Genomic DNA, 21,917 nt, shown 5'->3' on the forward strand with positions numbered 1-21,917 from the left:
CTAATTCAAAAAAGTATGATTGTCATGAATGATCTATATTATTAATTTGTTGTTTTAGTATTAATACTAAGGTAGTACTTATATTATCATTGTTTTGCAGTGGTTGTAGTATATATACGGAACAAAAATATAAATGCAACATGCAATAATTTCAAAGATTTTACAGAGTTACAGTTCATATAAGGAAACCAGGCAATTAAAATATATTCATTAGGCCCTAATCTATGGATTTGACATGACTGGGAATACAGATATACATCTGTTGGTCACAGATACCTTTAAAAAAAGTAGAGGTGTTAATGCAGTAAACCAGTTAGTGTCTGGTGTGACCACCATTTGCCTCATGCAGCGTGACACATCTCCTTCACATAGAGTTGATCAGGCTGTTGATTGTGGCCTGTGGAATGTTGTCACAATCCTCTTCAATGGCTGTGCGAAGTTGCTGGATATTGTCAGGAACTGGAACACGCTGTCATATACGTTGATACAGAGCATCCCAAACATGCTCAATGGGTGACATGTCTGGTGAAGAAGTGGGACATTGTCAGCGTCCAAGATTTGTGTATAGATCCATGCGACATAGGGCTGTGCATTATCATGATGAAACATGAGGTTATGGCGGCGGATGAATGGCATGACAATGGGCCTCAGGATCTCATCACGGTAACTCTGTGCATTCAAATTGCCATCGATAAAATGCAATTGTGTTCGTTGTCCGTCGCTTATGCCTGCCCATACCAGAAACCCACCGCCAACTTGTCTCATCGCTTCAACTCCCCAAAGGGCTCGGGAGAGGCGGAGGTCGAGTCATACGCCCGAAGTCAGCCTGCAGGCACCCGGCCCGCCACAAGGAGTCACTAGAGCGTGATGAGCCAAGTAAAGCACCCCCCGGCCAAACCATCCCCTAACCCGGACGACACTGGGCCAATTGTGCTCCACACTATGGGACTCCCGGTCACGGGCGGATGTAACAAAGCCTGGGATCGAAACCGGGTCCGTAGTGACGCCTCAAGCACTGCATGATCATGCTGAGTAATCAGCTTCTTGATACGCCACATGTCAGGTGGATGGATTATCTTGGCAAAGGAGAAATGCTCACTAACAGGGATATAAATAAAATGTGCACAACATTTGGGAGAAATAAACTTAGTTGTTTAGCTTTCTGTAACTCTGTAGCAAGTACAGTCTGCATGTATAGGCGCATATTGCCTCATGATTTCAAGGTGTCCCAATATATTTTCCAACTGTCACGTTATCTGGTTTTAATGTCAATTCTAGAATGCCCTTCTAGCCAAACAGAAACAAATACTCAACAATGCTGTGGTATAACACACGATAATCCCTGAGTTCTCATGCCTTATTGCTTAAGTAGTTAGCAGATAGCAGTAGTGGTAGTAAGCGTTGCAGTGTTGGCACTAGTAGGTTTATAATGTAAGTTATTGTTGTTATTTTTTTATAGAAGTTGTTATTCTTAAAATTAGCCGAGTCACATTATTCCGCTCTCAGACACGTGACGGGCTATCAATGGCAGGCCAATAATTGGACTTGAACTGAAAGGATTACGCCTGGAACCGACAGCAGATAACCTTTGTGAAACACCATGTAAATGAGTTTTATTCTCTAGCCTTATCTCGCACCCTCTTAATGATGTCATGCGAATGCCTGTGAGGGAGACCAGGGCTTACAGGTTAAGGTGAGATTGGCCCTTGCTGCTACTGTGCTTTCTCTCTTTTTTCCACTCCCTCTCTTCTTTCCTCTCCCCCTCTCTCACTGTGGTGTCATTGGAGAGTATTAAAAGAAGTGGGTGTAATCTCTGCACTTCATGCCTGGCAAATTGCAACACGTGACACAGACCCAGGACCTTGTCTGTGTTTGAGGCAATATAGGACCACATTTCCCTCCTCCCCTGATGTGACAACAAATGGGCATTATATCACCTTTTTGCTGACCAAACACGGATATCAGTGTGCCACCATGTCTTCTGAGGGTCAAAAATAGAGTAAAGTGAGGTGTTGGAGATGATAAGGCTTCAGCTTGCTGTTGAGACTATATACGGCCTATAATCTCACTTTAAATACACCTAGGGTTTTAGAGCAGGACATTTCCAATGCTTATCGTTCGGTCAATCATTGTCTTTCAAAATCACCTGAACTCTAGAGTTCTTTGTGTTGAGCTGATGTCCCAAGTCCTTACATGGAATGATGGTATTGGCACCTCTGGCCTGAGGAAAAATCGCTTTAATGAGCTTTAATGTGACAACTTAGACAAGGTTGACTGGAATAAAAATAAAAATAAATGATTTTACTGAGCTCTCGTCTGGGTGAAGTGACAGTGCATTGTAGGTTTGTTGAATTGAGAATTTTGTTTTGGTGGAATCAAATGTCTGGGATGACTGAGAAACTAATGAGTTGCAGAATGATTCCTCAAATTCTTGCAAGTTAACATGCTTGCTATTTTGAAATAAATAAATAGAAAATAAATAGAATAGAATGTTTTGAAAAGGATCCATAACCTTTGACACAGAACATAGCAGTGCAATTGGAAGTCATGGTCAGTTGTGTTTGATTCGATGAGCATCTTTGTCATTGCCTTCATCGTTTTTATTCAGTTGTTTTCACTGAATAGCTTATGAGGGGCCTAATAATGCAACATCTAAATGATCTAGGAAAAGTATTCTGGGGTTTTGCACTGATAGGAAATCCACACGGTGCCTCGATGTGAGGAGTTAAATGTTTTGAAGGTCGCAGTTTCTCTCATTGATCTTGCAATGTTTGTTAATTACATTGTCACTGATGTTGTGAGAGATAATTAAGCCACTATGTTTATATGCATAATTATGCGCGCTCCGCATCAGCCTTTGAAAGACAGCGGCGAGAGGGGGGGAAAATGTTTTAATTGTGAGCGCCACAGAAACATGGCAATATAGATGGCCTAGTTACAATCAACAAAGAGCAATGCAAAAAAAACACACAAAAAACAAAGACAAGAGTTGCTACTAATGCAGGATGCTCTCTCCACAGTCTTCAAACAGTTTGCCTTTGTTGTGAGATGTAAAGTAGCAGGGACCCAACGGAGGGAAAGGTGTAAGCCTGTTTCACAACACAAACACACATTTACAGACAGTTTTTTTTTTTTTACAAGCACCAAATAAACACAAAATGACTAATTAAAACCACAAAGCCCCTGCATTTGCCGGAAAAAAATATTTTTCTGAGAAGCCCTTGGCCCCACTTCTCTGACAGGCCACAGCCACTGCTGCTCCACCGGTGTAAACAAAAAAGGAAAGAATAATAATCTGAAAAAAACCTTCTGCAGCATATGTACATGACACTGAAACACCAGATGAAAGACCAAAAAATGTCTGTGAAAAGTGAGGTGAGCAAGCAGAAAACAGACCTAAACAAAACCTGTTTTGTACCACACGACAACAACACGACTCCAACTGTGTCTTGTTCTGTCACTTATTTTGTGGTTATCTGTGAAACTAATCTTTTCTCTGTCTCTGTCTTTTTTTCTCTCTTTTTTTTTTTTACTGCTCTGTGTTTTGAATTCTACTGTAGTTATATAGCCCAGTCTCTCAGATAGCAATGTGTCTCCTTCTGGTTTCCAAGTTCAAGTCTGTAAACGGTGCATTCTCTGGAGATTGTTTGTGCAGTTAACACATTGCTGTTGCCACATCAAGACCACACCGTTAAGGTATATGCCACCTTAACTATTTGATTGTCCCTCAGTGCTACCAGAGGAACATCATGTAAAAAGAGACAGATCATTTAATAGGCTGTCGCTGTAAGCCACTAATGCACAGCAAATCAATTGATGAATAAATTAATTAAAGCAAATACACTTACAGAATATCTGCTTTCATCAAATGTTAAGTTCATGAACAATAATGTACCCTCAACTGTGATTCAATGGAGATTGCAAGAAATAGGTTCTTATTCTATTTCAGACTTTATTTGACAACCGATTATCTGGATTCAAGTGCTAAGAGCTAATCGTTCCTCAGCAACGATGGAGACCTATACTCCTTCAAGGCAGACTAGGCTACCACTGTATGTAATAGTGGGATTGGGCAGTGACTAAGTTTAGTGAGCTTAGGGAAAAATCTAAAACTCAAAATGTAATTCTGGGTGTAATATGAAGCTTATCCTTGGACTGCCAAACTCTTTTGGCCTACAGAGTGAACAGGCAGTGTAAGCCTACTCCAAATACTGGACGAATTTCTTGTTTCACTTACTGTAACCACACACACACACACACACACACACACACACACACACACACACACACACACACACACACACACACACACACACACACACACACACACACACACACACACACACACACACACACACACACACACACACACACAGGTTCCTGTTTTCCCAATAGCCTGTTAGTCAGTTCCATCTGTCTGTGGAGTAATACCGTCACTGGCTATTCATGGCATGCACCTCTGTCCCTCGGTCGCGTCGTTGCCATTGTTATCAAAGTTCTACAGACGCCGCAGCCATATTGATGCCCGACTGATGACTAATGCCCAGTCTTTCCGAAAGAGATCTAATTTACACTATAGTGGCTTGAAAATAGGATTACATTGCTAAAGTAGACAAGCAATTAGTAGGAAGCAATTTTTCCATCATTATGATGTCGTCGGGAATGTTGTCATTAGCTAGCAAAGTTTGTCAAAAATAGCTACCAATGTTAACGTTAGCTAGTTAAAATTCAGTGCTGTTCCTTCAATATTATCTAGCTAGCTTAAGTTATACTGTTTCTATAGTCAATCTGGCAACATCACAATGATGACAAAAGGTTTTCCTACTTATTATTTGCGTCATTTTGAAATATCATCATGTTTCCAAGCCTCTGTAAAGCACTTTTGATGAAATATTCATCAGCGCTATTTGACAATGCATTGGGTAGAACACTCAGTTAGGCATCAGTCCTAAAACGAATGTTCAAAACAATATTGTGATGAAAAGTGCAACCCATGAAATCTCATTGTAACCTCACAGTCTCTCTTTCCAGGGACAGGTTTAGGACAGGTCCTGGATGTGGCTATGTCCCCCAACTACTATTTCTTGGCTCCTTAACACTTTAGTGAAAGGAATGGAAGGTTTGAAGGGCAGTTAAAGCGAGAACAGAATTCATCAAGAGGAGTGACGAGAAAAGAACAGAACAACGAGAAAAGAAAGAGAGACTTGTACCTGGAGAGGAGAAAGATGTTTGGCGACTCGGGGCCTCACTTATCAACGGCATGTAGACGTCCTTTTGAGGCCCGTCTTCCGAGTCCTTGTCGTCGTGGTAACTGCCGTCCCGGGAGTCGAACATGGGTTCGGGCTCATCAAGCGCGTTGTCCTCCTCGTCACTGCAGCCCTTGGGCTGTACCATGTACACACCCTCGGGGGGTCCGTCCTCGCCATTGTTGGGCTTGAGTCCCTGCGGTTGCTGCTGTTCCTCCCCACAGTCCAGGGCAGAGGGTGGTGGTTCATCCCCATACTCCCCGTTGACCCACTTTTCAATGGCCTTGCGCCGTTTCTGGTCCTCTTCGAGGCTCTGGCCGAGACTCAGGACCTCGGGGAAGTTGGTCTCGAATCGCTCGCCGCTGTCGTCATAATGGGAGCTCCCGCGCTCGCTGTTCTCCGCCACGCTGTGGTCTCCCTCAGCATGCTGGGAGCTGCCGTCGTACACCACCTGACGGCTCAGCTTGGCACAGATTGCGTTGAGTTTTAGGCCACCTTTCCTTTTGCCGGCCATGTTGGATTTTCCTGAGGTCTTTTCAGTGCATAAAGTCCTTTCAGCTGTTGGAGAAAAAGAAAAGAGAGAAAGGAAAATGGTTGAATGTCAATTCACATGTTTAAGAACCATCATATGTTATTATCAAACCTTCTACCATGGAATTATATTTGTGTTATTCAAATGTCATCATCATTTCCCTCAATGAACACGTTTATCAGATGAGAGCTGTAGGCCAGCTCTCTTCATCAACAAAGGGCCATCGATCAAGTGTCATTCACGTGATTATTTGAGCTTCACCATGGAAAAAACAGTCTAACAGCTTCTATAAATAGCCCCAAAGCAGTGCCTTTTTTTAAATAATAACAGCAATCACAAGACTGCAGGGACAAAGAGATAGATACATACGTACAGTGGGCATATGTTAGCCAAACCACTGACAGTCAGTTTAGTCAGAGTTTTAACGTATTAGCCGCTGCAGAAAAAAGAAGGAAAAAACTCTCTGAGAGCTGAATAGGAAAACCACATCCAGATCAGTATCGGACCCCCTAAGGTACTACAAGCAGCCAATACACAAGCTACATAATCCTTCACATGACAGCTCTGTAGAGACCCTCCTGAAATGTTATCTTCCAATCTTCCCCTTTACCTAAAGAGGCTGTGGTTCTGCCAATGAGTGGGGGGCTGCTTAGTTTTAACCCTGACAGGCAAGGGGTAGAAACAGAGTCCATGCTTTCCTTCCAGCCCTCCTAGTAGTTTTAGCAGAAGTAAGCCAGCTAGCCAGCAAACTCTAACCTCCTCTTTGGTCTTCTCTTCTCAAATCGAATTTGAAATGCGCCGAATACAACACCTTACTGTGAAATATTTACAAGTCCTTAACCAACAATGCAGATTTGATTTTTTAAGTAAGAAAATATTTTCAAAGAAAATCTAATAAACATTAAATAAACTAAAGTTAAAAAAAAGTTACAATAAAATAACAATAATGAGGCTATATACAGGGGGTACCGGTACCAAGTCAATGTGCGAGGATACAGGTTAGTCGAGGTAATTGAGGTGATATGTACATGTAGGTAGGGGTAAAGTGACTATGCATAGATAATAAACAGCTATTAGCAGCAGTGTAAAATAGTGGGTCAATGCAAATAGTCCGGGTAGCCATTTGATTAACTGTTATGCAAGTCTTATGGCTTGGAGGTAAAAGCTGTTAAGGAGCCTTCAGACTTGGTGCTCCGGTCCCGCTTGCCGTGTGGTAGCAGAGAGAGCATTCTATGACTTGGGTAGCTGGAGTCTTTTACAAATTTTAGGACCTTTCTCTGACACCGCCTGGTGTAGAGGTGCTGGTATAGTGGTCCTCTCCTCTGCTCTCAGTAGGCTGCACTGCTGCTGCTTGTGGCTTTGTGTTGTTGGCTGTAATTTTTTTCATTCTGCAGGTGAATTCATAGCCAACATGACAACAAGTATGTTGAAAATACTCTCGTCCACTCAAATATACAGTGCATTCGGAAAGTATTCAGACCCCTTGACTTTTTCCACATTTTGTAATGTTACAGCCTTATTCTAAAATTGATTCCATTTATGTTTTTCCTCGTCAATCTACACACAATAACCCATAATGACAAAGAAAAACAGGTTTTTAAAAGTGTTTCGATTTTTTTTACATAAGTATTCAGACCCTTTGCTCTGAGACTCGAAATTCAGCTCAGGTGTATCAAGTTTCCAATAATCATCCTTGAGATGTTTCTACAACTTGATTGGAGTCCACCTGTGCTAAATTAAATTTATTGGACATGATTTGGAAAGACACACTCCTGTCTATTTAAGGTCCCATAGTTGACAGTGCATGTCAGAGCAAAAACCAAGCCATGAGGTCGAAGCAATTGTCCGTAGAGCTCAGAGACAGGATTGTGTCGAGGCACAGATCTAGGGAAGGGTACCAAAAAATGTCTGCAGCATTGAAGGTCCCCAAGAACACAGTGGCAGAAGTTTGGAACCACCAAGACTCTTCCTAGAGCTGGCCGACCGGCCAAACTGAGCAATCGGGGCAGAAGGGCCTTGGTAAGGGAGGTGACCAATAACCCGATGGTCACTCTGACAGAGCTACAGAGTTCCTCTGTGGAGATGGGAGAAACGTCCAGAAGGACAACATTATCTGCAGCACTCTACCAATCAGGCCTTTATGGTAGAGTGGCCAGACGGAAGCCATTCCTCAGTAAAGGGCACATGACAGCCCGCTTGGAGTTTGCCAAAAGGCACCTAAAGAACTCAGACCATGAGAAACAACATCTCTGGAGAGACCTGAAAATAGCTGTGCAGCGACACTTCCCATCCTATCTGACAGAGCTTGAGAGGACCTGCAGAGAAGAATGGGAGAAACTCCCCAAATACAGGTGTGCCAAGCTTGTAGCGTCATACCCAAGAAGACTCAAGGCTGTAATCTCTGCCAAAGGTGCTTCAACAAAGTAAAGGGTCTGAATACTTATGGAATTTATATTTTAGTTTCTTTTTAATACATTTGCAAAAATTTCTAGAAACCCGTTTTTGCTTTGTCATTTTGGGATATTGTGTGTAGATTCATGAGGGGAAAAAAACAATTGAATCAATTTTAGAATAAGGCTTTAATGTACATTTTTGGGGGAAAAAAGGGGTCTGACTGATTTCCGAATGCACTGTACGTTTACCAAAATTGTTTGTTATTGTTTCCGTGGTGAAAATACACGTTGTAAACTGAGAAATACAGTATAATCTCTATTTCTCTAAAGAAGCTCCACTGAACAATAACAGTGACGGAGTGACTGTCCGGGGTAGGAGTGGGTGACATTATTTCACCCAGGCAATCTTTAAAACATGTCCTCGGCTAAAGCAAGTGCAGCTGCCTCCAGCATTCCATATTAAGAGCTGCCTTTTTAGGGCAGAAACTGCACACTGTTACCTTTCACTTGATGAAAAGAGCCACCAAAGTTCACCTTGAGCAGATGTTCCAGGCAAAAAAATCAAGTCCAGATCTTTATCATGTTGTAAATAACTTATATCATGGGCAACGTTTAGACGTTAGTGAATAATATGCTGTCCATCATCTTAATCACTTTTGGAATTTTTTCCTGCCATTTTAAAAAGACCACCAGGGCTAGTTTGGTGCCCAACTCTTCAAAGTTGTCAATATTTCAATTGACATAAACAAGGAGGAGAATGCCAAATCTTCTGCAGTGTCATCCACTTTAAGTTGTATTTTTTGTACCAAATACTGAAGCTGTATTTCTCTTTACTCAAAAGTCTGTCACTATCATTATCAATACATTGTACTTTACTGGGAATGCTATTTTTGTTGAGGAAAAAATAAGATGTTACTATGGGAGAGGAAACAAAGTTATATTTCAATTGACTTAGTATAAAAAAAATTGTATATTTACATTTACGTTTTAGTCATTTAGCAGACGCTCTTATCCAGAGCGACTTCCAATTAGTTCATTCATCTTAAGATAGCTAGGTGAGACAACCACATATCACAGTCGTAGGAAGTACATTTTCCCTCAATAAAGTATTTATCAGCAAAGTCAGAGCTAGTATAGGCTTCTTCATTTAAACTCGGCCATAAAGCGAAGATCAAGCACAATTATGCGTGAGCCATTGCTGGCATTATGTAAATCACAGAAAGTGCTTAAAATAATTTTTTCTTTTTTTTTCATTAGAAGATACATTGTGGCTACCTCCCAAATGGCACCAGTTTCCTGGTCAAAAGTAGTGCACTATATAGGGAATAGGGAGCCCTTTGGAACACAACCCTAGTGTGAGTGAGTTTACAGATATTACCTCCCCAGTATACAATGCACCCAGTGCTGCCCACCACACATGCTTTCTCAGTTACTTTATTTACATTGTGGACTTCCTCATTTGAAACAATGACTTGTGGAATTATGTGCAGTCTCGAGCTCGCCGTATATCAGTGGCGCATTACTGTACAATTTTGTGTTAGACAATTGCGGGCCGGGGTGAAAAGGTCACATTTTTAGAGGACAGCAATTTTGAAAAAATCAGCTGGAAAAACTATTAGGAAGTGGAAGACATAAATGTTCGGTTATTTTTTCAGAAACACCCCCTGAACGAAGATTGAGGTCATTTGGGCGTTGCAGTGGAGGTCATTTTTCTGTTTACTGTGCTCAGTATTTCATGCTTTAACTACCGATTTCCTTTGCATCGCAATCTCCTGCTCCTTGTAGGAAATGACCCCTGCCGAGTTGTTTCTTTCCATTAGTGACTATTTATGTACATTTTCCCCCAACAATATAGAGCTCGACTCCTGGGGTAAACTGCTACTGATTGAGAAGCACAATAGACTTCACACTAAATCTTCTGAATGTTTTAATTACTAGATATGGTATAAAAAACTACGTGGTTAATACAATACATATGGAAACCTTTATTACAAGACCCAAATATCAACGAGAAGAGATTGGGAATCCAACTGGAAATTAAGAGTCTTTGTGGATTGGAGTGGCCTGGGGACTTTACAGTACAACTTGCTGTTTTCAGTGTAGAGAGAGAACGCTTGTCCACACGCAACAGCTTTTGCCACTGCTTACAACAGGGATTGCTATGGTTACACTGGCCTCACGTCGTTTGTGTGCATGACAGCATACAATGAGATAAAATCAGTGGGGACCTACATGAAAGAACAACTTTTTCCTTTGGGGCCAACTCCCCCTTCCCAGGAGTCCAGTAAGCAATCTCAGCCATTAATGAATATCAGGGAGAAAAACAAGACTGGATGCATCGCTCCTCTGTTTTAGAATAGACTGCTAATTGTCAAAGCCACACACCTCGGTCGCACAAAACACTAAGAGCTCGGGAAGACAAATAAGAGTTGAATCGGAGCACTACCAAATGAAACGTATGTTTCCTACTGTTTACTGTAACTGTGACAAGATTTTTTTACTGGAAACTGTGCAGGGCTGAGACAGCGGGGCTACGCTGACTGTATAAGGCCAAAACCTGACGAAAAAGTCAAGAAACTATTTTTGAACGCATCCACTTATTTGTACTGGGACAGGGGTTCTTTTTCAAGTCAAGAAGATGTGCATCAAAGCAATTTGTAAGCCCTGTTTCTTCTCAGAACTGGATGACTACATGCAACACAGGGCTCACGTTCAAATCTACTCTCGGCACTGAGCTCTCCGAACCCCGGCGTGTCTTGTTGTGTCTTTTTGATGCCGAGCCCCTCTGTTTACGTGCCAGAATGATATCATGCCCAATCAAGTGGTGTTTCAAATCCTAATAACGCTGTTGGAAGTGCATTATTTGCATGTACGTGCAACGACTGTAAAAAAGGCTGCCAGAGCGCAAGAGAGAGAGAGAGAGGAGACAGAGAGAGAGGAGACAGAGAGAGGGGAGACAGAGAGAGGGAGCGAGAGAGAGAGAAGATAGAAAGAGAGAGAGAGGATACAGAGAGAGAGGAGACACAGAGAGAGAGAGAGAGAGAGAGAGAGAGGGGAGACGGTGAGAGAGAGAGAAGACAGAGAGACAGAGACATAGATAGGAGAGAGAGAGAGAGAGGAGACAGAGAGATAGAGGAGATATAGAGAGAGAGAGGAGACAGAGAGAGAGGAGACAGAGAGAGAGGGAGAGAGAGATCGAGAGAGAGAGAGAGAGAGGAGACAGGGAGAGAGAGAGAGAGAGGAGACAGAGAAGAGACAGAGAGAGGAGACAGAGAGAGAGGAGACAGAGAGGAGACAGAGAGAGTAAGAGAGGAGACAGAGAGAGAGAGGAGACAGAGAGGAGACAGAGAGAGTAAGAGAGGAGACAGAGAGAGAGAGAGAGAGAGAGTAAGAGAGGAGACAGAGAGAGTAAGAGAGGAGACAGAGAGAGTAAGAGAGGAGACAGAGAGAGTAAGAGAGGAGACAGAGAGGAGACAGAGAGAGAGAGAGAGAGAGAGAGAGAGAGAGAGAGAGAGAGAGAGAGAGAGAGAGAGAGAGAGAGAGAGAGAGAGAGAGAGAGAGAGAGAGAGAGAGAGAGAGAGAGAGAGAGAGAGAGAGAGAGAGAGAGAGAGAGAGAGAGAGAGAGAGAGAGAGAGAGAGAGAGAGAGAGAGAGACAGACAGACAGACAGACAGACAGACAGACAGACAGACAGACAGACAGACAGACATACAGACAAACAGAGAGGGCAGGGTCAAGTCTCTGCCCCTTTCTGCCACACAGACAAGAGGGGTACACATTACACATGGGGAGCAGACCAAAATGTTGGCTTATTTCTTATCTATAGTACTGGAAGACATCTAACTACTGAACAGCTAAAATGTTCTATAAAGGGTCAATAGGAAGTCTAGGTAAGAATATGGCTCACTCCAACGATGTATTGTATTGCAAAATAAAGGATTACATGTTGCCTTGTACATTTGTATGGAGGATATACTTAAGAACCAGTCTGAGAAGAGTAGATATGACCTGTAAAACTGGAGCTTATCTCCTTAGGTATAATCAAACATTGGCACAGGAGTTTTGGTAGGTTCCTGCTGGGTTCCAACGTCTTGACTGACACAGGGACAAAACCTTGGTAATATTTGAACTTAATTAATCCAAAACTGGCCTGGGAAAAGACTGAACAGCTCGGGATTATTTTTCAATATGTAACCCAGTTTTTTAGCTCCTGGGAAAAAAAGACCAGTTATAACTTTGCAAACCTCAGGCAGATTAATCGACAAGGCCAGAACTCCCGGTGTGTGGCTGAGTGAGCCTTTTGTGTCTCTGTTTCCCCAGGGTGGTGTGGGGAGGGGGTCTGAATGCATTGTGGGATACACACACACACAGTCACAAACACACACGCACCTTAACACAAAAACAATCCTCTGGTTTTTATTTTTTGCTAATTTACAGCTTTCAGTAAGAGAGCGTTTCCCCCCACTCTCTCTCTCTTCTTTCGCACGGCCGAAGGTGAGCTGCCGCAGCCCAGGGAAGCCAGGCAGAAAGAAGCCACTGATGGACAAACACGCCACAGCACCCAGACCTGGCCCCTGCATCTGGCCCCTCTTTAATTTTTATTACACAAGAATAACAATAAGCAGGTCTGCGACCTCCGCCGCGAGATTTTGCCACAGTTTCCCCAACAGTGCAGTGCTGCCGAAGCTCCAAATTTCCATTTTCTGCATGCATATTTAATTGAGTTTTGTCCCAGTGGTGCGGAAATGATTTGTTTTTTGCTCTCTGTTCACTTGACTCCTCTTCGGAGTCACTAACCCTGATTAAGACGTTCCCGTTAATTTCCCAGCGCACACCTTTTTTTTGTGCATTAATGGTTCTGATCGTCTAATTAAAACTTCTCGGCTCGCCTGCTGATCACCGCTCGTTGTGCCTCTGACCTGAAGTTTTAATTGCCGCATCAGAAGCGATAATAATAATTTCGGAGGTTCTGATGATTAAAAACAATGCCATTGCCAACTATTCAAGAGAGCGGGAGAGAGAGAGGGAGAGAGGGGGGACAGGAGAGAGAGAAGTTTATGTAGGAGGGGATATAGGTGGATGAAGGGGATGTACTGTACCAGAGGGTTGAGGGGGTGAGGCGGGGATGGGGGATCACAGGGTGATTGCTCTGGGGGAAGAGGAAGAGAGGGGGGAGGGCAGATGGAATTTTCCCAGCATTCTTCTCCTCTGGGGTCCTGGCGTAGAAGAAACAGGTTGGTTGGGCTGAGCCTTCCCCACCACCTGATATCTGCCACTCACTTATTCAGGCAGTCACTCAGCTAGCCAAGAACGTTACTCACTAGGCAGGTTTGCCAGGCTGTGTTAGAGGGAGTGAGAGAAAATAAAAGATAAAAGGACGCAAAAGAGATGACTTGTATGCACTACTGTCCTCAGCTCATTTTCATAATCCAACAATAGTTAGCCCAGCACAAAACACACTTTTGTTCCAAGAGGCAGATACATGGAAAAACTCCATGAGATTTGTCTCCCTTGTCAAACAAAGCTATGTGTAAACGGAAAACACAAGGTCTGTGCCTCCCAATGGCCTTTCAGGCAGCACTCACTTAGCAAAAAATTACGCAAAACATTGCGATGACCTTAAAAAGGAAAGGTCCTGCACCAGGAAAACTGCCATGAGCACTAATGTGTCACATTGTCACATTCTGTTCTTTTTTAACCACTGGATTCAAATAGATTTTTTTCTTGTTTAGATTCCACTGCAGAATCAATCTTTTACTTCAAAGATACACGACAGGTCAATACAATAACCACCCAGAGTTTACTAAATGCTATTTTAGAGCAAAATGAACAAAGCACAAGCACATAGAGTCTCACACACACACACACATGCACTCACACATACACACACAGGACAAAGCTCTCCCTCCCGCCCTGTCTCTCGGTCTTCCTCTCTCTCTTTCTCTTTCTGTCGGTACCGCTCTCTCACAAATCTATTTTATTATTAATCAGTTGGTTGCACATCTGCTTGCTTGCTGTCTTTTTTCTATCAATAAAGCACTTATTGCTTTTAGTCTAGGATGTGACCTTGCATGTTGCGTGATGTCTTTTAGGGACTGACCTTGAGGGACCCGTTTGGACTTCACAGCAGCACTACCCCTGGGCTGTTATCACACTGCAGCCCCCCAGCCATGCACCCAATACTCACCCTGTATCGCCAGCCTGCCGCAAACATAAACAAAGACACATACACACGTATGCACGCAGACAGAAACGCACACACACAGAAGCGCACACACACAGAAGCACACACACAGAAGCACACACACAGAAGCACACACACACACACACACACACACACACACACACACACACACACACACACACACACACACACACACACACACACACACACACACACACACACACACACACACACACACACACACACACGACACACCCTCTCGGGATACAGGACAAGGGATACGGAAAACAATGTATATCTTGAGTGCAAACGGAAGGGGAAAGACGTTGAACTTGGGTGCAATCAGGCAGTAACGTTGCATTTTTGGGAGGACAAATATGCCCTCTGGCTCGATCACAAACGGTAATTACAGACATTTTCTAGAACAAAAAACAGACGAGCCAAACGGTTTATCAGACAAAGAAAATAACGTGGGAGATGTGAGCCATTCTGACAGGCAAGAAGAACCAAAACAGCTAACTTTTTATTCAGTTTGCCGCAGAGGGTGATTCCTCAGCTAGTGGCGTAGCAGACTGACATCTACAGTACCTTTCTAAAATTGCACTTAACATTTGTCCTAGCAGCCGGCACTGTAGTTTCAAATAAAGACCATTTCTCTGTATTCCAGGTAGCTAGACCACAAATCGGGAGTCTCTAAATAAAAACCAACAACCGAATAAGAAGTTACAATTAGCGTGGGCGAGGCGACGACTCTGGCTCTCCCTCATGGCGGCAGTGTGTGACGGTCGGCACCACGGCGAGCCGCACTGGGGCAGTGTGGGTGATATGCTGGAAGAAGGGCGTTCGAGCTCGGTGCGCCACTTGAGGGCCCTTGAGCTAATATCTGTACAGATTAACTGCTTGAGTTGTATTTTAGTCACGGGGATCTTTTTTTGCTTTTGTTGCAAAGGCTTGTGGGAAGGGAGAGGGTGAGGGGGAGTGTGTGTGTGTGTGTGTGTGTGTGTGTGTGTGTGTGTGTGTGTGTGTGTGTGTGTGTGTGTGTGTGTGGAAGCGTGGGGGTTAGTGCAGGCTCTTCTCCACGGCGAGGGCACACGGCTGGAGAGGTCGGGAGAGAGGGAGGCCCCCCAGACAGACTGGTGTCTGTCACTCCAAGTCATTATCTTTGGGGATATATTTAATTTACCGGGTTCCGGCACCACACTGCTGAGTAAGTCAGTCTCATCCCCCTCCCCACCGCTACCACTGCCATCAGGAGGGCCTGTCCTCTAGGGGAAACCCAGCGCAAGCCGCTCCATTAGTTATCAATTAAGAGTGCGGAAATCTCCACTGCGGGTGCACGGACATAAGCACGCGCTCACACAAACATACACGCACGCACACAGCACACGCAGATGAGGCCTGGACACCTTCACTCTCTTTCTCTTACACACCCATTGGACAGGAAGTCGGAGAGGAGAGGGCCTTGACGTGTGTGTGTCCGGGTGGCGCTTTGCTTTTGTCCATGAGGTTAACCTTGATATGAGGCCCTGTCAGGCCAGATAATGTCAATCAATGACAAGGCCTCCAAGATAACCCCCTAATGTGAAACCTAAAAAGCAGGCCTGTTTAGATGTTCAGACATGCCCCCTCTCACACCAGCCATATGAATAATATTACATTGAAATGAGTTGTGGCATTTCTTTAACAAGACTCTTAAGACATTTTGACAGCCTATAAGGCACTTTGCAGCTAAAAACAATGAATAAAGGCCCACACCGATTGAGCACATGACAAAGCTCCTTCGTTGCATATGGCAGCATTTTAATGGCCAGTACCAACTCAGTGTGAGTGTGGGGGGAGGAGAGAAATGGGAGGTGGTCTTTCTCAAGGAAACGTTACAGCTCCCGGGACAGCTTAATTGATTTCCAAGGTTACTTTTCAAATTTGTTTTTCAGATACAAGGGGCCTCGTTTATGTGTGTGTGTGTGTGTTCGAGAGAGAGCAAGTCAATGTTTTTCAAGCAATTTCCTCAAATTCGGCCTACTTCGGATTGTTCACATCAGATTTCCTGCCGATCTCCTTGAGACGAGAGACTGTGAGAGAGGGAGGAGGTGACATTAACCAAAAAGCGTACATTTCCAGATAGGATGCCTGCGCTGACAACATTGATCCCTGGCCACCATTAAAGCATTTGCTCTGCTTGACAGATTTTTCCTCTTTTGGATTTTAAGTGCGGCGGAATGAATCACAGGTGCCCCCTAAATGTCATCTAGCACAGGTAGCTAGCTAAATATACGATAAGACCTTTACTGTAGCTTTACTGTAGCCTCTATCTGAAAGGCGAAAGCCATGTAAAAAGAAAGCCTGCGAAAGGTATTTATCATTTACGCTTTCAGTAAAAAAAAAGTAAAGATTTTTCCCTTCGCATACAGTGCAGTCAAAGATATTTAGGTAAAGAAAAATAGCCTTCTTTGTAAGATCATGAGTATGATATTTGGTTGAAGGTAATGGATATTCCTGTCATTTAAGCTTGCACGGCCTAAGTCTCTTTTCTGGGCCTCACTAAGGAAACACAAAAGTCTAAGCCGGTAGACCAAACACTGGTGGAAAGTCTCATGGTGGAAATTCCCAATTTGGGGCCTGGGGTGTGGATGCAGAGAGCATATTAAAGAGAGACGGGTCCCCCCGGTGAACTGCAGTATGTTGACTCTTATTTACCTATGACAGCATGGGGCTGAGGTGAGTGTAGTCACAGCTAGGGTTTGTCAGTTGTTAGAAAGACAACGGGGTTCGATAGTATGTGCACTTGCAGTGGACATGAGGATGGTGGTTGTGTGTGTGTGAATGTGCGTTTCAGTCGGCATAGAGAGAGAGAAGAGAGAGAGAGAGAGAAGAGAGAGAAGAGAGAGAGGAGAGAGAAAGGAGAGAGAGAGAGAGAGAGAGAGAGAGAGAGAGAGAGAGAGAGAGAGAGAGAGAGAGAGAAGAGAAAGAGAGGAGAGAGAAAGAGAGGAGAGAGAAAGAAAGAGAGGAGAGAGAAATAAAGAAAGAGAGAGAGAGAGAGAGAGGAGAGAGAGAGAGGAGAGGAGAGAGAGAGAGAGAGAGAGAGAGAGAGAGAGAGAGAGGAGAGAGAGAGAGAGAGAGGAGAGGAGAGAGAGGAGAGAAGGAGAGTGAGAGAGAGAGAGAGAGAGAGAGAGAGTCTGAGGTGGCTGCAGGCCCTTGGACAGCATGGTACTCTCCAATCACACTGCTCCTCTGACTACTGGCTGCAGGTCACATCACAGGCTCTGACACACACACTCTCAAATACACTTCTACACACATGAAACGTATACACAGTTCAGCTCAAATGGGAAGAGTAAAAAAATTCAACAACAAAAAATGCTGTATAGTTAAACACAGGTTAAAACTAAACTAGAGGTGGAAGTAAAGGAAGAACTAAATGTTTCTATTTCACCTAAAACAGAAAAGTCATGTCTTTGAGAGTTTTGTTGAAAGAACAATGTGTCTTGGTTGGATTTGAAAGTTGCATTGAAACAAAAAGTGACTGTGAAACCATGAGGCGGGTGTAAAGCTGCTTTACAGAGAAAAAGAGCCTTCTATTTTGGTCCAAGAAACAAAATAGGCTACAAAAGGAAGTGTTGCTAGCTGACTCAAACAAATAATATGCTTTTGATAAAAACCACAACAACTCCTTTTGCATTCTACACCAAAACCCACCTGGTTTCCTGAATTTTCTCAGCATCATCTGCTTCTTTCACCAGAAACAACTGACAAAATGTCAAGCATCAAACACATAGGTCTTGAGAAAGGATCGTGTTGCTGGTTATAACGTAATGTTGAATAAATAATTATAGATACAAAACATTTAAAACACCTCAAAACTGAACATTGAAGCTTGCATGTTTGAATGCTATACAGCTGCCCGTTTTACATTTCTGCAGCATTAATATTCCTCTTATTATTATTTTAAAGTGAAAACGGATACTCCGTTGAAGTGCAAATCTGATGAATTACGGTAGCAGATTGCTGTTATTAATTATTAAGGCCTATTTTATAAATATTCAGGTCTGTCATGCATCTAATAATGAACGCTTTAGAGAAGGTTACTTCCCGTGCGCATCCTAACGTGTCAGAAATATCACTTTTAATCACACTCATGTCAGGTGGCAGCGTACAGGTCGGAACTCTGTTAAAAAAGAACCGAATTGCAGCCTAGGCCCTCCACTGTGCTCATCCACAGCTTTACGTTACTGTTGCTTCACGCCATTCAGTACCGTAGGTACTGTAGTCGCTCTACCCTGTCTAAAGTGGTGTCGAACTAGTACTTCTAACTTCCTGCAGGATTCTCACCGGCGTCTGTAATTTGAATGGCGAATAATGCATCAACGCCCGCTCTACCTTCTGGACACACCTAGTCCCAGTGCTAGGGGAGCCATATGGTGCCTTGATGCATATTCATAACCTTTCTCAGTGTGTCGGGATGCAGCCAGGCTTTAACAAGTGCCTCGCAAACTTCAAATAGAAGACGAAAAGAAAGAGAAGAAAGAAAAAGCCAACAAAGTTGGCCCGTGCTCCCTTTTCTTCTTTCTTCCCCCCACTCTGGAAGAGAGGAAGATGAGTATGGGTGCTGATAGCTGATCCCAGCACAGTTGCGTTGTGTGGAAGGAGGGCGAGGACGTACTGGAGCGCTTGGAAAGTGTCTTACAGTGGCAGGGAGAGGCGGGGGTGACAGCCGGGTGGGTAAACTGTGTTGTCAGGTGGGCTTGACAGTCTTACCAGCAGGGTAAATATCAGAGGCACCCTATCTCCACATACACACACACACACACACACACACACACACACACACACACACACACACACACACACACACACACACACACACACACACACACACACACACACACACACACACACACACACACACACACACACACACAGAGAGAGAGAGAGAGAAACACGCTCTGCACGCTCTAAGATTAACACTGTCAGAGCTGCAATACTACCCCATTATTATCTGTGCACAGGGCCCTCTCTGTAAGCTTGCCTCACTGTCCTCTCCCCTGCTCCTCCATGGAGGTAGCAATTACTAAAGCTAACATCTCTGGTGCTCTCCTCTTTTCCTCCTGCACCCCCTCCTCCATTCTTTTCCTCCTTCTTGTGCGATACGCACTCGAGTGCCGTGCCAGTTTACCAGCCAGTGACACAGTTGACGGTGTGCCAGCGATTAAGTGGCATTTCATCAAATTAGTTTGGTACCCAGCTGATGTGTAATAAAGGTACAGTAGGATCCCACAGGTCCACAGACATCAATCCCCGGGGTCTCCGCCAAACTGTGGAGCCGGTAAGCATGGCCCGGATTTACCTCACCGCATTGCCTAAGAGCCATTCGCTCAATGCTCCAAAACACAGGCATATCAACTATGGGTCATATTAAATATTATATCATGAACATTTTGATTTGAAACTATTTCAACATTATAGATTATTTCTTAAGTGTTGATATCTAGGCCTATACTTGAATGTATTATTTTCCAAATGTTGTCAAAGTGCAACTGACTCTGTGTGTACCCGGTTAATGTAATCGGTTGAGATGAGAGGAGTGCTGCCTTCTTGGATGGCATTTTCATTACTAACAATGTTAATTTTTTTTCTCCCCTGTTGGAACCCGCGTCTTTATCAAAGGTGATAGCTTGCTTGGGCGCATTTTCTCAAACGTCTTCTTCCCCGAGCGCATATCCCAAGCCGCTCTCCAGCGAGTGTCAGTCATAAGAAAGGAGGAAAGATTTGATGGTGAGATCAAAAAGAGAAGGACAGTGCAGAGGAGAGGAGGAGAGTGAGACAGAAAGGGAACTACCTCCCCGTGCCACTGAGGAGGGGAATTTCTCCAAGCAAGCCCCTGTTTTCAAATGCAAATACAACAAAACACGAGGAGCCGCCACGAGACATCAAAATGTGCGATGTTGACTTTAAAGAGGCCTTCAGATGCATGAGGAGTTGTCAGTGTCAGCTCTTGCCAACCGGTGGGACTAACGGCTGAGAACAGAAGGTACAGGCAGAGAAGATCATAACCAATTCAGCAGATCGGCAAAAAACAATGTCTCTTCCAACCTGTCGATCAACACGAGATCAGTAAACATTTCCACTGTACTCTGACTTTCTCCGCTCATATGATTTAAACTGATTTTCAGGAAGACTGTCAGGAAGACAGGCCTAAATAGCAACTGGCAGCTAAGCATATGTTTCTCAACTGTCTCCCTCACTCCATGGGCTGGTGCCTTCAACAGGTGCCTAGAAAGCAAGGATCTCAACTCAACTTTGCTTCATTCAAAGAGATCTTCATTGAGAGATATCAAAGATTTTCCTCAGCCTTTTTTAGGTCTGAGCTGGGTCACGACATGTAAAGACGACGTCCATATTTCTCCTGTGTTGTCACGTTCATTCCTTGAGCATTAGGTTCACTCTAAATAGCCTCGAGGAGATTGCATTGGCTCTTGTTCAAATGTGCATTTTCTCCGAAAAACCTGGTCCACAAGTTGGGCCAAAGATATCAGAACAGCAGCAGAAGGCCGACTGTTGAGACTATAGTAGTCAGAGAGAATCTGCACCTTACTACTCAGCTGAGAGAGAGAGAGAGAGAGAGAGAGAGAGAGAGAGAAATAGAAAGACAGAAAAATACAAACAAGCTCCGCTCTGCTATTTGAGTTTAGTTAGCCAGAGAGTTAGCGAGATGAGTTATGGTTAGCTAAGGGCCGAGGGACGCTGTATTTATGGGGGGACTGAGTGAGTGTTAAATCCCTGGTAAGAAATAAAGTTGTCCGTGAGCGAACTGGGGGAAACATTTCACTCAGTCTAAAAGGTGGCTTGAAAAAATAAAAGACATCCCTCTTCCTAGGTAAGCACTTTTCCTTACTCCACAAAAGGAAGAATAAAAAAAAAAAAATCTAACTGTAGAGGACATTCAAGTGGTCTGAATCTTTAAACAGTACTTGAATAGTAGCATATTTCCCCAAGTAGATAATATCTGGGAGATTCAAGAGCCAAAAGGAGGAAAGAGCCTGATTCCTCTGAAATTGCATGCAGATTTTGTGACGGATTGTAGCTATGCAGCTTTCCACACATCAATAGGAGCACACTTGTTGCAGTACAGTAGTTCATCCAAAAGCTTTCTATTGCATTGTAGTTGACCGGGACACCAAACATTGAATGGTTTTAGTTTGAAGCAAATTGCACAGAAACAGGTATTAAAAAGTGAAAATGAGGTAAAATTGTCAACTGAGAAAGGACCAAACTGAGACTTCTGTTCAATAGAGTAGCCTTAGAGATTGGTTCTCACACACATACTTCACCTCAAACCTCTAGCCCACCCTGGCTCACCAGTAGTAACAACAATTATTACTTAAAAGGCTATATTTTTGCATTAACTTAAAAGGCTTTATCTTTTTCCTTCCAGTCTGTGCGGCCTCACTTCCCCTAAGTATTTCTATAAATCACCAGTTACTGTTAACATGTACTCCACAATTCAGTCATCAATCTCCTACCGGGTCAGAGTGAAAACAGAGGGGGAAATATCTGCTTAGTAAA

General features: G+C 43.6%; 1 protein-coding gene across 5 annotated transcripts in view; it reads right to left on the reverse strand.

Moving 5' to 3' along the window:
• The window catches only part of casz1 (castor zinc finger 1), a 93,191-nt gene that overhangs the window by 31,919 nt on the left and 39,355 nt on the right, over positions 1-21,917 (reverse strand). For all 5 annotated transcript variants that reach the window (XM_055892366.1, XM_055892369.1, XM_055892367.1 and 2 more), the window contains exon 2: positions 5,211-5,804. In XM_055892366.1, the coding sequence (XP_055748341.1) occupies positions 5,211-5,804 (594 nt within the window). The remainder of the gene's footprint in view (positions 1-5,210; positions 5,805-21,917) is intronic.

Source organism: Salvelinus fontinalis, chromosome 31, assembly GCF_029448725.1.
Source record: "Salvelinus fontinalis isolate EN_2023a chromosome 31, ASM2944872v1, whole genome shotgun sequence".
In the NCBI taxonomy this organism is placed as follows: Eukaryota; Metazoa; Chordata; class Actinopteri; order Salmoniformes; family Salmonidae; genus Salvelinus; species Salvelinus fontinalis.